Raw genomic sequence first — 13263 nt, 5'->3', positions numbered from 1 at the left:
TGCTCACCGTGATTGGAGCACACCAAATGCCCACTCGACATCCTTCCGCACCGACTCCTGCTTTTGCGCAAATAAAACACTCTTCTCACCAATTGGGCAGCTGATCGTCTTTAGAAAAACTGGCCACCGTGGGTAGATGCCATCGGCCAAGTAGTACCCCATATGGTATTGGCGTCTGTTGGCAGTGAACTCGATGGCCGGGCCGTTGCCGTTACATTGCTCGGTGAAGAGGGTGGACGAGTTGAGGACGTTAATGTAGTTGTTCGACCCGGCTACGCCGAAGTAAGCATGCCAGATCCAGAGTCGATGGTCAGCGACGACTTCGAGGATCATCGTCGGGTGGCTGCCCTTGTATCCATTTGTGAATTGGCCTCTCCACGCCGTCGGATAATTCTTCCACTGCCAGTGCATACAGTCGATGCTCCCGAGCATCCCAGGAAACTCGTGCGCCGTCTCGTGCATCTGCATCAGACCCTGGCAATCAGTGGCAGTCGGCTTGCGCAAATATGTGTCGCCATAGGCCTCTACTATCCCCCGACAAAAGCGCTTCAGACACTCGCGGCCTGTAGAATCCCCGCAGTGGAGGTACTCGTCAAAAAGGTTCGCCGTGGTGCCGTATGCCAACTGACGAATAGCAGTCGTGCACTTTTGCAATGGTGTAAGGTCGGGTTTGCCGATGCCGTCATCCCGAAACGTGAAGTATTCATCACGTGAAGACAATGTTCGAACAATGCTGAGAAAAAGGTACCGCGACATTCTAAACCGGCGGCGGAAAACAGTCGGACCCCATCGTGGTTGATCGGCAAAATAGTCTTCAACCAGACGTTTGTGAGCTTCCGGGTGGTCGCGTCGGACATACGTCCTATGTCGAATAGGCCTATGGACTTGCTCAGCCGCCGCTGCCGCCGCCTCCTCCTCGCGCTGCATTGCCGCGTAGCATGCCGACATGGCCTCTTCAACGGCTGCATCTAATGCTTCTGACGTCGAACTACCGGACTTAGACGAACTAGAACTATTGGTGTCGTCGCCGAGATTCATTTTGGTTGGATGTTGAGAGAGAATATGTAAAGAGATAGACGATATGTTCGTATGTACAAATGAATGAGAAATGAGATTTAAATAGAAAATCAAAAACGCGTTCCATCGTCCGCGTAGCCCACAGTGGGGCGGCCGATGGCCTATCGTCCGCTGTCATCGTCCGTGTAGGCCGCAATGGGGCGGACGATGGCGCGGATGATGGACATCGTCCGCGCTATACTCCGTGCCCTTAGTATAGGGCGCGACGATCATCCGCGGCCTATGTCACGCACCCGCAATGGGGCGGACGATGGCGGGCGCGGACGATGCGCGCCATCGGGCGTGCCATCGTCCGCCCCGTTGCGGATGGCCTTAGTTGCAAAAAGTGTCATATGTTATGATTTAATTAGCTAACTTTATAAGTTATGAGATAAACCAAAAGTTATGATTTAATTGACAATTTTTTCTTAAAAAATTGATATTTAAAAATTTTAAAAGTTAAATAAAGATAGAGTATAGTATGAGAGGAAAAAAAAGGAGAGGAGTGTAGAGAAAATTAAGTAGGTGAGAAAATAAAATATGAGAGAGAAAATATACTCCCTCCGTCCCGGACTACTTGCACTTATTTCATTTTTGGGCGTCCCAAGTTATTTGCACTCTTTCCATTTTTAGTAAAAATTATCACCTACAGCCGCAATTGTTGACTTTGCTATACACTCATTCTTTAATCTCCGTGCCGAAAAGGAAATGTGCGAGTAGTCCGGGACGAAGGGAGTATTATTTTTGCTAAAAAGAGAAATAATTTACTTATAATTGGACAATCAAAAAAATGACTCGCTTATGATGGGACGGAAGAAGTAGTAGAGTACATTTATTTATGAATTGAGTTTTAATTTCCTTCTAAAATTAAGTTATTTTTTAGTTATTTTTTAATTTATTTTTTTAGTAATTTATTTTCTTTTAATTATCTATTTTTTTCTATCTCCAATTAACTTACCAGAGTACTACCTTCTTTCAGTTATTAAAAAGTAATTTAGTTATCTTTTAATGCTCCCGTGCGGCCGTGTGAGGCCCACTCGCCGGTCCGCAAGTGAGCGTCGTTTATATCCGTTGAAAAAATATTTTTTTAATTCTGAAAAAAATCGAAAATAAAAAAAATGTAATATTAGGATTTCAATCAATTGTAATATTAGGATTTCAATTATGTATTTTTTTCGGATGTTGTAATTTTCGTGGTTTTTAATGATTTTATGAATTATTAGTATTAATTTAATATTTCAATGAAATATTAATTGAATTTGTTGGAAATAAAAATAAAAAATGGAATTAAATGAATAGTTAAGGGATGAAATGGTTAAGAGATGGAGGGTTGCAGGGGTTGTCTCTTAGTTAAGAGATGAGTAAAAAGTGCAGTGAGACCCATAAATAGTTAAGGGATGAGACGGTATTGAGACAGAGATGTGGATGGCCTAACAAGCTTGCTCGTCTGCAAAGCCAGGAGGATGAATGAGCAATTTAAGATCTCCGGTTTTCTGCATTACGATACTGATCAAATGTATTGCTTTGCTAAGTTTTGCTACGTAGCTCTAAATCTATTTTTATTAATTTTTTAGGCATTACAATGACTTATTTTCCTTTTTCCAAGTTTTAGAAATTAGAAGTAAATGTTTGATTAACTTTAGTACAGTGAATCATCTTGTTATCGGTTGCTCGACTGATTTTATTTCAATGAGTTTTGATCAAGATTCTAACATATAGTAGTAGTAGTACTTAATATGACTGATGGAGTCTTTATTTTTTTTATAAACCTTGTGATTCATGTCTGTTCCATTATTTCCTTTAGAAGGAAACAAAGAAAAACATTTAGTAAAACTGAGAGGAGAGAAATGAATTTGTTGGTATTTTGTATTCCCTGCCGTGAACACAAAGCATCATCATCATCATCTTTACAACCCCACACAAAACCTTTTACTATATCCAACGTTACAAGAAAAGAACCCTCAAACTCATGACCACCACCACGCATATAAGCTTCCTTCGGCTTAAAAATGTTGCAGCAATCTTCTTTCACTTCCAAGAATGGCGCCGCCGCTGCAAAACCTACCGCTGCTGCTTCTGTGTCTCAACTTCTGCATGTACGCCATCGTTGTGGGCATCGGTGCTTGGAGCATCAACAGAGCTATCGACCACAGCTTCATCATCGGTAACACATATCAAAACTCAACCCACAGTATATCACTTTTCTCACTGACTCTTCGTTTCCTCCCTACAGAGAAAGGCTTTGTTCTGCCTGCGCATTTCTCGCCTATATACTTCCCCATGGGAAACGCGGCCACTGGATTCTTCGTCATCTTCTCTTTGATTGCTGGAGTTGTGGGAGTTGCTTCTGCCATCTCGGGACTCAACCATATTTGTTACTGGGGCATGGATAGTCTCCCTGCAGCTGCTGTCGGCGGCACCATTGCCTGGAGTCTTACGATTCTGGCCATGGGGTGATTCATAGTTATCCTCTAATCATCTTTCTTCCTTCCTTTTGCTTTTATGGGAGCTAATGGTGTCTGTTTCTTTGACAGGTTTGCGTGGAAACAGATCGATTTGACCCACAGAAATAGCCGTTTGGTGAGATGAATAAAAATCGGATCTTTACATTTATATTTTGAATGGTAATGTTTTGTTTATGGGTTGGATTTTTGGCTGGTTGCAGATAACAATGGAAGCTTTCATCACAATCCTGTCAGCTACTCAGCTCTTCTACATCGCCCTCATCCATGGAGGCGCTGTGGAAGCGAGGGGAACAAAATCCAAGGAGGCGACAGGAAAAACATCTGCAGAGGCAAGGGGACGAACATGACAATCGATGTTGACATTTATATGCTGTTGTGGTTCTTGTTCTTGTTTGATCTTTGTTTCCAGGAGTTTTTTCTTTTTGTTCGTGTTTGATTGTACAAATAGAGATGGATTGCTTTGAGTAAATCAAATCAAATAAAAAGGAGTGAGTGCATGAATTATGTTCAATCGTTTTGGCAGCTGTTGCAAAATACTTCACAGTTTTATTAATTAAGGGGCAGTTGAAGAACAATAATTCACAAGAAAGTGTATGTCTATATTCACTGCTAAATCAACACGAAAAGGCAGAACTAACTCTTTGTTTTGATGGTGGAGATCTTCATTGACATCCTCCACAACTTCCCTCAGCCACAATGTCTGCTTCTGCTTCAACAAGATTCTACAACTATGAAATTTTGAATCAGAATCTACAACAAATGAAATTTTCATATTTTTTGTGCTATTCAACTCAACCATAGACCAAAAGGTGAACTGCACAAACAAATAGCAGAAAGCCAGAAACTGTTTATCCAACAAATTGTGAATAAGAAAACACAGATGTGTTTACCTTTGATTAATCACCAGACCCCGAAAACATTTCAAACAATCCACAGCAACTTTTCCACGTCGTTTTTTGAACTGGATACGGAGAAGGAGCCACCACCGGCTGCAGAAGAATAGAAAAAAGGACCTAATTATAGCATGAAGTGTATTCCAGATTACTTGAATGTGTTCAAAGGGTTCAGACGCAACACACACCTGTGTAACGTTAGAATCTTTAACGCATTGTGCTCCATTATCTAAAGCAACTCTAGGAAGTGTTGATCTATCATCATTTTCTTGTGTAACACATTCTTTTGGATCTAAGGTTTTTGGAGTGATCTCAGCAGATCCAACAACATCTGCTTCTTCAACTGAGGTGCAAATTCTTTCTTCGACCGAGCCAAGCTTTTTCCCCTCATTCCCCTCTAGTGTACACTCAACAACAAGAGGAGCCACAGAGATGTCAGCTTGAGAAAGCACATCAGATTCTATGGCTGCAGCGATGCTTTCCACAGTTGAATCACAAACAGACTCAACTGGCTTTCCAGATAAAGAATCATCCACTCCCACTGATACCTCGGAAGCAATGCTCGACTCAGCTTCCCCTTTCTTGATTCCACTGTTCTCATCATCTGAGCTGCTGCTGCTGCTGCCACAACTCCCAGATGAACCTCCATCATAAGGCTTCCTGTTTTCCCCATTGTGGTCGATGATGCTATCGTTCACACCCGATTCATCCTCAATCTTGATATCCTTCTCCACCCCAACTCGAGATCCTTCCGTGGAAGAAGCACCTCCCGCCTCTGCTTCGGCCAGAAGCTTCTCGTGCTTCACATCATCATCCCCTGCCATACATACCTATGAGTCACTTGAAAAACAGTTCAACACAAAATCCTTTGACTCTGAGATCCATAGAGATTTTCAAATCTTAAGAGACTAAAAGAAAAAGGGGAAAAACACCATTTCCCCATTCAACATTGATCCATGGCATTCAGCCCTTCACCAATCACCATAAACATCACATACATATAATTTTCAGTAACTGAAACAAAGCTTAGCAACAACCCCACTTCCAATTATTGCACAAGGCACAAACACAACAATATACTATCTCTTTAATTATTAGTAGTAGTAATATTTTTTGCAAGAATTACCAAAAACAAGATAAGCCCACAATAAGAAACCAATAACCGACACAATGCTTTGCACACATTAGACAAATAAAGTAAAAAAGAAGGAATTTTTAAAAGATTTGTGCGTTCTAAAACAAAGTATCCGAACCGTGAGAGTGAGCAGGAGCAGAATCAGAGTGATTGTGGGACGGATTTGGATTCTCCTTCTTCTTCTTGGCAGCTTTTCGCTTCTTCGCACCTGACGGCATGATTAGTGACTGTCGGATTAGTTAAATCTACAGCAGCTATGGATCAAATCAGATTGCTCTCTCTCTCTCTCACACAACTAAAACTGTAATTTCCAAGTACAGCTTTGCTGGCTCTTTGGGCTTCTATGGTTTTGATTTGAGAAGGGAATTGTGTATGAAAAATGACAGTAAATAAGACAAAGGTTTGAGAGAGACTTTAGAGGTTGGTAGGGGCGAGCATTGTGAAGAACTGTCCATACATATAAAATAAATAATTGAAGGAAATATACATGTCATGAATTAAATGGTGTAGGGATCTTGTGAATCGGATTGGGGTTGGAGCTTGTATGTAAGTTGGTTGGCCAAGGAGTGTAGTGGTAATGTCCGAGATCAAAGATCTCGGGTTCGAGTCTATGCTCATATAAATTAGATTGAGTTGGAGCTTATGTCATAGTATGACACTCCATTTGCTTTTCAGGGCACTTAGATTGTGGATTGGACTATTGTGCTGACCGCATAATGGATTATTCTTCGGGTGGCATGAAATCGGTCAAATCTACGAGCGCTATGTAGCACCAACTAAGTTTTGAATTTTAAAATTTTTTCGTTTTTCTTATAATTTTAACTATTTTTATGATTAAGATTTACTAAAATCTAATTTGAAAAACTCCACTTAAATTCCAATTTTTGAAAGTCATGAAATAGATCCACTCATTTGAGAAGAAGATAATGATGATACAATTTAGAATAATAGTTGGGTTTTTTCTCGATTACTAGCTAATTTACAAACATTATATTGATGAAGTGTAAAAAAGTAAATCAATGAATCTTGTTCGAATCGAATGAATAATATATATAGGAAAAACTTTGGATGCACTCGGAATCATAAATCAACCCAATGATTTAACAACCTTGTCTATTATTTATTGTGACAGTCAATTTTAAATGTTTTAATAAGTATTTTAATTTACAATAAATTATGCGTTGCATGTACTATGTAACAATTCGCATAATGTTATTTAGCATATAACATATTTCTATATCCTAATACATTTCGTTTACGACAAATGCATTTCACCCTATTCAAATTTGTAATTTACATAATAGTAAAATTTATATTTACATGTAAGACTAAAACGGCATCGTTTAATGATGGAATTGAAGGACACCATGATAATAGTTGGCTATGAATTGTGGACGAGTGGGAAACGTCAATGGTATGTAAGCATTGAATGGTGCTCTAAATGAAGAGGGACAAGTGTTGTGGATAATGTCATGTACTCCCTCCGTCCACGAAAAATAGGACACATTATGAATAATATGAGTTTTAATATGAAATTAATAAAGTAAGAGAGAAGAGAAAAAATTAAGAGATAAATAGTATTAGTGGAATGTGAGGTCCATATTATTAGTAAGAGAAAAGTAGTGTTAGTGGAATGTGTGGTCCATATTATTAGTAAGAGAGAAAAGAAAAAAGTAAGATATAAGTTATTGAAAACTTTCGTTTTTAAATATGTTCTATTTTTCGTGGATAACCAAAAATGTCAAATATGCTTTATTTTTTTGTGGACGGAGGGAGTAAATAAATTTGCAGTGCAAAACTAAGTTGGTGACATTAATGAAAAGTTGAAAATCATCAACTTTCAATTCATGGCTACCATACTGTGCCAACTGCCAAGCTAAGTTCAACCAATCTAGACGCTGTGCTTTAGGAATCGGATTAATAAGCAAATCTAGAAAATAATTGATTCATGATTTAGAGCATCTTCCACCATTATACTAAACTCAAACTCATTTTAGTATAAATGACATACTAAATATTAATTTTACTCCAACTATTTACACTAAACTCAAACCCAAAAAATTATTCTCCCCTCACTAACTTTTTATACTTTTCAATCATACCTATATATTTTACCTAAATTACGTACTGACAGTCTGGAACAATTCTATTTTTGTTCTAGAGAACTAATGGAATTCCATTTTAATGAAGGAAATTAGATTTATTCCGAATGGGGAAGTGACGCACAAGGGTTATGCGTCGTTATTATTGAACGACGCACAACCCTTATGCGTCGTTAATTAACGACGCACAAGGGTTATGCGTCGTTCAAAGACGCATAAGCATTATGCGTCTTACCCTAATGATGCATAACCCTTATGCGTCACACTTGTAAGCATTCCAGCCTGTCACCCGGGTGACCCGGGTTCAATCCCTGGCAACGGCGCACTTTTTTAAGTGATTAGTATTTGATAAAAATGAGTTATTCTAAACATTTGTTTTTGGCAAATAGATATTACTTTTATAAAAGAATTAATTAAAGAAGTTAAGAATAAATGCCCAATCTAATTGTCCCCCAAAACGAATACATGTACATTGACAAATTAATTTATACTACTATTATCTATGACCACTGTTTATTTTATTTTATATTTTAAGTTTATTTTCGAATATCTTAAAAATTACAATTGTTTATGCCGTTAATTGTATAATAATATAAAAATCAAAACTTTATTCACTTATAGATTACGCTTATATAAAATACATGGCATAATATTATATACTATTAATTAAATAATCCAAGTCTTTATGTTATAAGAAAATAAAATAAAATAATTTCCAAAAGTACTTGCTGCAATATTGATTAATGAATGTTCTACCCACTATTATAAGAAAATAAAATAATGCTTATTATAATAGCGGTGACTATAGTCTAATAAATAATAGTAATAATAATGATAGTAAAAGTGCGCCATTGCCAGGGATCGAACCCGGGTCACCCGGGTGACAGGCGGGAATGCTTACCAGTGTGACGCATAAGGGTTATGCGTCATTAGGGTAAGACGCATAATGCTTATGCGTCTTTGAACGACGCATAATCCTTGTGCGTTGTTAACCAACGACGCATAAGGGTTGTGCGTCGTTCAATAATAACGATGCATAACCCTTGTGCGTCACTTCCCCATTCGGAATAAATCTAATCTCCTTTCATTAAAATGGAATTCCATTAATTCTCTAGAACAAACATGGAATCTCCCCGTCTAACACCATGACACATTGTCAATAACATAAATTGAATTAAATAATATAATAAAATTTACTGGATTATTATTAGATAAATTTTTGTTAGTTGTTGTAATTTTAATTATTAATCTTCTATTTTATATTATATATTTGGCTTATATGTTTCTATTATAAAAATTTCCATATTATGTATCGTTTTAATTATTAATGTTTAACAATTATTTGTTATATTTGATCGTATTTAGTTTGATAATAGGTATTAGGCATAATATTAATTTAAAATAAACAATCAAAATATAAAACCTACCCAATTATGTACGTGACTTTTTCCAATTATGTATATGTAGTATTATAAATAATATTCCTATTAGTTTAACTACTCAATAAAAATATGTATTATATTAATATAGGTCGGCCCACTAATTACTAATCTTAATAACTAACCAAATATTAATAAAATTAAATTAGGTTTACTAATAGATTCATCTTCTTCTCCACGTTCTTCTCCGCCTTTGCCCTTCTGTAAGTTTTTCTTTATGTATTTTAAATTCTATTCCTTCACTTTATCTTTCTATTTTGATAAATATAAAGGATTTGGACTTGAATGCAATAATCAAAATCTGAAAATTGTTTTTGGTATAGTTTTAGTGTAAACCTAAAGATATATATTTTTTCTTCTAAAACTAATAGTAGGATTGGTTTTGCAGTACTGGAGTATTTTTCTAGTGCATTTTAAGTTTTGTAGTACTGTTGGAGATGATCTTAATTGGTCGAATGGACTTGATCAATGCGTATATATGTGTAAGTATACAATTTTCCAAGTCCATCCTTTAATATATTTCATAGATATGAATTTGTATATTTTCTACTCCATATTTGACTAAGTGATTTTATATGATACTAACACTGAATACTTTATTTATCAGAATAATTATGGAATTAAACTAGTACTAAAATTAATAGAAATTAAATTATAAATTAATATTTATAATTTTTAATTTATTATTAGTAGAAAAGTACCCAAATTCAATTAACTCCGGCCCATATAAAGTAAGTAGTTGGGACTAAGAGCATTCACAATGGGACGGATGTCTTGGCGGACATCCCGACGGACTTCCCAAAAACACCTCCTGCCACGTCATAAGGACCTCCCACTGCATTGCCATGTCATAAGGATATCCCACTACACAATGACGGACATCCCCAAGGACATCCCGACGGATATCCACAATAATAAAAATTCACAAATTCACCAAATTAAACAATTTACGGAATTAAAAATTTGACATGAATACGGATGAAGAAAGCGCAATGAAAATTTCATTAAATTAAAAAATAAGAAAGTACGGTTCAAAAAAAATTTAAACAAATTACATTAAAAATATCAACGTGCACCCTTCCGCGTCCATAGCTCTTCAATTATATCGTTCTGGAGTCGAATATGAGCTTATCGTTGACGTATGTCGGCAAATGCACGAACTCGATCGGCCTCTTCATGGAGTATCCCCATACGTACATTGGCAGTGGCCACGCCGTGGCTTGGACCAGCAGCATCAACATCATCATTGGCTTAATCAATCAGTGTTGGACCTTCATCTTCGACAATCATGTTGTGCATGATAATACATGCGTACATGATATCAGCGAAGCTGTCAATATACCACCTATGTGATGGACACCCTTCACTGCAACCCATCGAGCCTGGAGCACACCAAATGCCCACTCCACATCCTTGCGCGCTGCCTCCTGACGACCCGCAAAATAGATCTTCTTTTCGTCGGTTGCGCATCTGATCTTCTTCACAAAGACGGGCCACATAGGGTATATCTCATCCGCCAAATAATAGCCCATATTGTGCTGGTTGGAGTTGGCGACGAAACTGACGGTCGGACCAACGCCCATGCACTGCTCGTTGAAAAGGGGCGACGACTGGAAGACGTTGATGTCATTGTTCGACCCGACTACTCCAAAATACGCATGCCAAATCCACAGCCGGTAGTCAGCTACCGCTTCAAGGATCATCGTGGGATTCTTATCCTTGAAACCGGTAGTGTACACCCCTTTCCAGGCAGCGGGGTTGTTCTTCCACTCCCAACGCATACAATCTATGCTGCCCAACATTTCCAAAAACCCGTGCTGACTCCCGTGCATATCCATCAGAGCCTCGCAGTCTTCGTGGGTAGGCTTACGAAGATACTCATCCCCGAATATCTCCCTAACGCCCTCACAAAAATACTGCAAACATTCGCGGGCAGTCGTCTCGCCGATGTGGAGGTACTCATCGAACATGTCGGCCGCACCTCCGTATGCTAGCTACCTGATTGCGGCAGTACACTTCTGTATGGGAGTGTAGCGGACGACGCATCCTAAAACGTCGCCGGAACATGTTCTCCCCAAACCGCGGCTCCGGAGCGAAGTAGTCCTCTTACAACCGACGATGTGCAGCGATGTGGTCTCCACCACTGACACCTGCACCACTACCACTACCACTAGCCATTTTGGATATACTAAAAGAAATGTAGAGAGAGAGAGAGAGAAACTCGTTAAAACAAGTGGTACGAATGAAATGAAGTTCAACGAGCCGTATATAGAGTTTAAAAAATTTTTAAAATTAAAAAATCGGGACGTCCGTCAGGACACCGCAATGGCGGACGTCCTGACGAACGTCGTCGAAAAGCCATGGATCTCCGGTGTCCGTAAGCGACGTTCGCGTCCGCCTCCTTCGCGCCTAATGGCGGACGTCCGCCATTGGTGATGCTCTAAAATGGAAAACTATTCAAGATTGAAAGGGAAGCTTAGCCCGCCATTGCTGATGCTCTAAAATGGAAAACTATTCAAGATTGAAAGGGAAGCTGGACTTTCTAATTCAGACAATACGACCTAATCCAGTTAATTTGATGAATTTAATTAAAAATTTTAAACATAAGTCTTCTTGTAAACGTAAAGCCGATGAATGTAGTACTCCTAATTTTACAAAAGTACTAATAGTTATAGTAAAAATATCGATATTTTTTTTCACAAATCCAACCATTCATTGAGAGTTGTCAGCTAATCAGAGCACACATATAAGAAGGGAGCTTTTTTCCTCTTATTTTTGAATTTATTTTTGATATTTTTTTGTGAATTATTGTGAAAATTAAATTTTGAACTGAAAATGAATACCATAATCATATTTTACCAAATTTCTGCGTTCACCCTAGATTATGGTGATAGATATATTAAACTAATATAAATTTGTTAGTATTAATAGAGATGATATAGTAACTGTTTTAATGTTGTTTGGAGAATTTAATGATTAGGTCATCCGCAACGCTGTCTTTTATCCGTCTCTTAACCGTCTCATCTCTTAACTATTCATGGGCTCAATATACTTTTCTCTCCATCTCTTAACTAAGAGACAGAACCTGCAACCCTCCATCTCTTATCCGTCTCTTAACGATCTCATCCCTTAACTATTCATTCAATTTCATTTTTTATTTTTATTTCCAACAAATTCAATTAATAAAAACAAACTTCATTAAATAAAATAAAAATTACAACTTAAAATCCTAAAAAAATGCATAATTAAATTCGTGGCAAAATAAATAAAAAAAGACATAATATAAAATACAATTTTATAGAAATTATAAAAAATACTCCGCCGGCGAATCATCCCCCGAAGGCGGTGGAGGCGGAAGACCAAGTTGTCCCCTCCAGATACACAATGTCGGCATGATGGGCCTGAAATTGGCCAGACATCATGCGGGAAGTGTCCGACATCGTGGCGGTGAAGTACATGGACATTAAGGAGGATGGCGACCCTTGGGAGCCCGCCTGGCTTGATTCGCCTCGGCCCCTCCTCCCTCTAGCCGCCTTCGCCGCTTTGGTCCCTTGCGGCCGACGGCGGAGGACCCCCTCTGCATCGTCTGCCGTGCCCTCAACCTCCTGCGAGGCAACCTCTTGTGCGGCGCTGCCTGAACCGCCCCCACTAGACGAGTATTGGCCACCCGCCGTGTGTTTCGTGCTCTACGAGGTCGAGCCCGTGCTGGACTGGACACCACCGGCCCACCTTGCCTCGTCTTTGACGACCTCCCAAACATCGACATGTTTGAATTCTTTGCCGGTGTCGTCGAAATAGACTCGCAAAGCCGATCTCAGAATGTCGACTCCCGTGGCTCCGCTTTGGTAATGAGCCGCTTCAGTCTTGTAGATGCCGCAGAATTTTTTGACCTCTCTGTCGACTCAGTCAAAGTGAGCGCGGAGCATCTTCAATGTGAGGCGGCGGGACCCCTTCGGCTTAATCTCGTTGTAGCATGTAGGCTTCGGTGACCTTTTCCCAGAAGCACTTCTGGGTTTGTTGAATCCCGACGATGGGATCGTATGAGACGCTAATCTAGGCGTTGTACACAGTCATCGTGTCCTTGCGGCTGTACGGATGCCGGCCTACATCCTCCTCGGCCGCCTCCGCCTCTTCCTCCACAGCGTTGAATGCCCTGGAGCTTCCACCTCCTCG

The 13263-nt window shown here is 39.1% G+C and overlaps 2 protein-coding genes across 6 annotated transcripts; one reads left to right on the top strand and one right to left on the bottom strand.

Annotated features, from left to right (window-relative positions):
• The first annotated feature begins 3087 nt into the window (after positions 1-3087).
• LOC121741090 (membrane protein PM19L-like) lies at positions 3088-4032 on the top strand. 2 transcript variants are annotated; one of them, XM_042133787.1, is made up of 4 exons: positions 3088-3220; positions 3290-3509; positions 3591-3636; positions 3722-4032. In XM_042133787.1, exons 1-4 carry the CDS (start codon positions 3097-3099, stop codon positions 3866-3868), a joined length of 537 nt encoding a protein of 178 aa, XP_041989721.1. In that variant the 5' UTR covers positions 3088-3096; the 3' UTR covers positions 3869-4032. The 2 variants fall into 2 exon arrangements, with proteins under 2 accessions (XP_041989721.1, XP_041989720.1); XM_042133786.1 differs by having other exon boundaries at positions 3097-3509.
• On the bottom strand, positions 3706-5989 carry LOC121741089. Of its 4 annotated transcripts, none has more exons than XR_006037776.1 (5): positions 5668-5989; positions 4603-5231; positions 4412-4510; positions 4160-4249; positions 3706-3842 (listed from the first exon to the last, which is right to left on the bottom strand). XR_006037776.1 is itself a non-coding variant. In XM_042133784.1 (4 exons), the coding sequence occupies exons 1-3, from the start codon at positions 5765-5767 to the stop codon at positions 4418-4420; spliced, it is 822 nt and encodes a 273-aa protein (XP_041989718.1). In that variant the 5' UTR covers positions 5768-5989; the 3' UTR covers positions 4036-4249; positions 4412-4417. The 4 variants fall into 4 exon arrangements, 2 of the variants coding, with proteins under 2 accessions (XP_041989718.1, XP_041989719.1); XR_006037777.1 differs by having other exon boundaries at positions 4160-4243; XM_042133784.1 differs by lacking the exon at positions 3706-3842 and having other exon boundaries at positions 4036-4249.
• Between the last annotated feature and the right edge of the window lie 7274 nt (positions 5990-13263).

This window comes from Salvia splendens, chromosome 7 (assembly GCF_004379255.2).
Source record: "Salvia splendens isolate huo1 chromosome 7, SspV2, whole genome shotgun sequence".
In the NCBI taxonomy this organism is placed as follows: domain Eukaryota; kingdom Viridiplantae; phylum Streptophyta; class Magnoliopsida; order Lamiales; family Lamiaceae; genus Salvia; species Salvia splendens.
The sequence above is the reverse complement of the archived record's forward strand: the minus strand, read 5'-3'. Positions and strand labels throughout refer to the sequence as shown.

What these genes read in the sequence shown, in the direction of transcription:
- LOC121741090 (XM_042133786.1), top strand. Translation starts at nt 3,097, where the DNA reads ATGGCGCCGCCGCTGCAAAACCTACCGCTGCTGCTTCTGTGTCTCAAC. An exon ending in CTTACGATTCTGGCCATGGG is followed by an intron (nt 3,510 to 3,590) that starts GTGATTCATAGT and finishes TTTCTTTGACAG; the next exon opens with GTTTGCGTGGAAACAGATCG. An exon ending in CCCACAGAAATAGCCGTTTG is followed by an intron (nt 3,637 to 3,721) that starts GTGAGATGAATA and finishes GGCTGGTTGCAG; the next exon opens with ATAACAATGGAAGCTTTCAT.
- LOC121741089 (XM_042133784.1), bottom strand. Translation starts at nt 5,767, where the DNA reads ATGCCGTCAGGTGCGAAGAAGCGAAAAGCTGCCAAGAAGAAGAAGGAG. An exon ending in TGCTCCTGCTCACTCTCACG is followed by an intron (nt 5,232 to 5,667) that starts GTTCGGATACTT and finishes TATGTATGGCAG; the next exon opens with GGGATGATGATGTGAAGCAC. An exon ending in AAGATTCTAACGTTACACAG is followed by an intron (nt 4,511 to 4,602) that starts GTGTGTGTTGCG and finishes ATTCTTCTGCAG; the next exon opens with CCGGTGGTGGCTCCTTCTCC.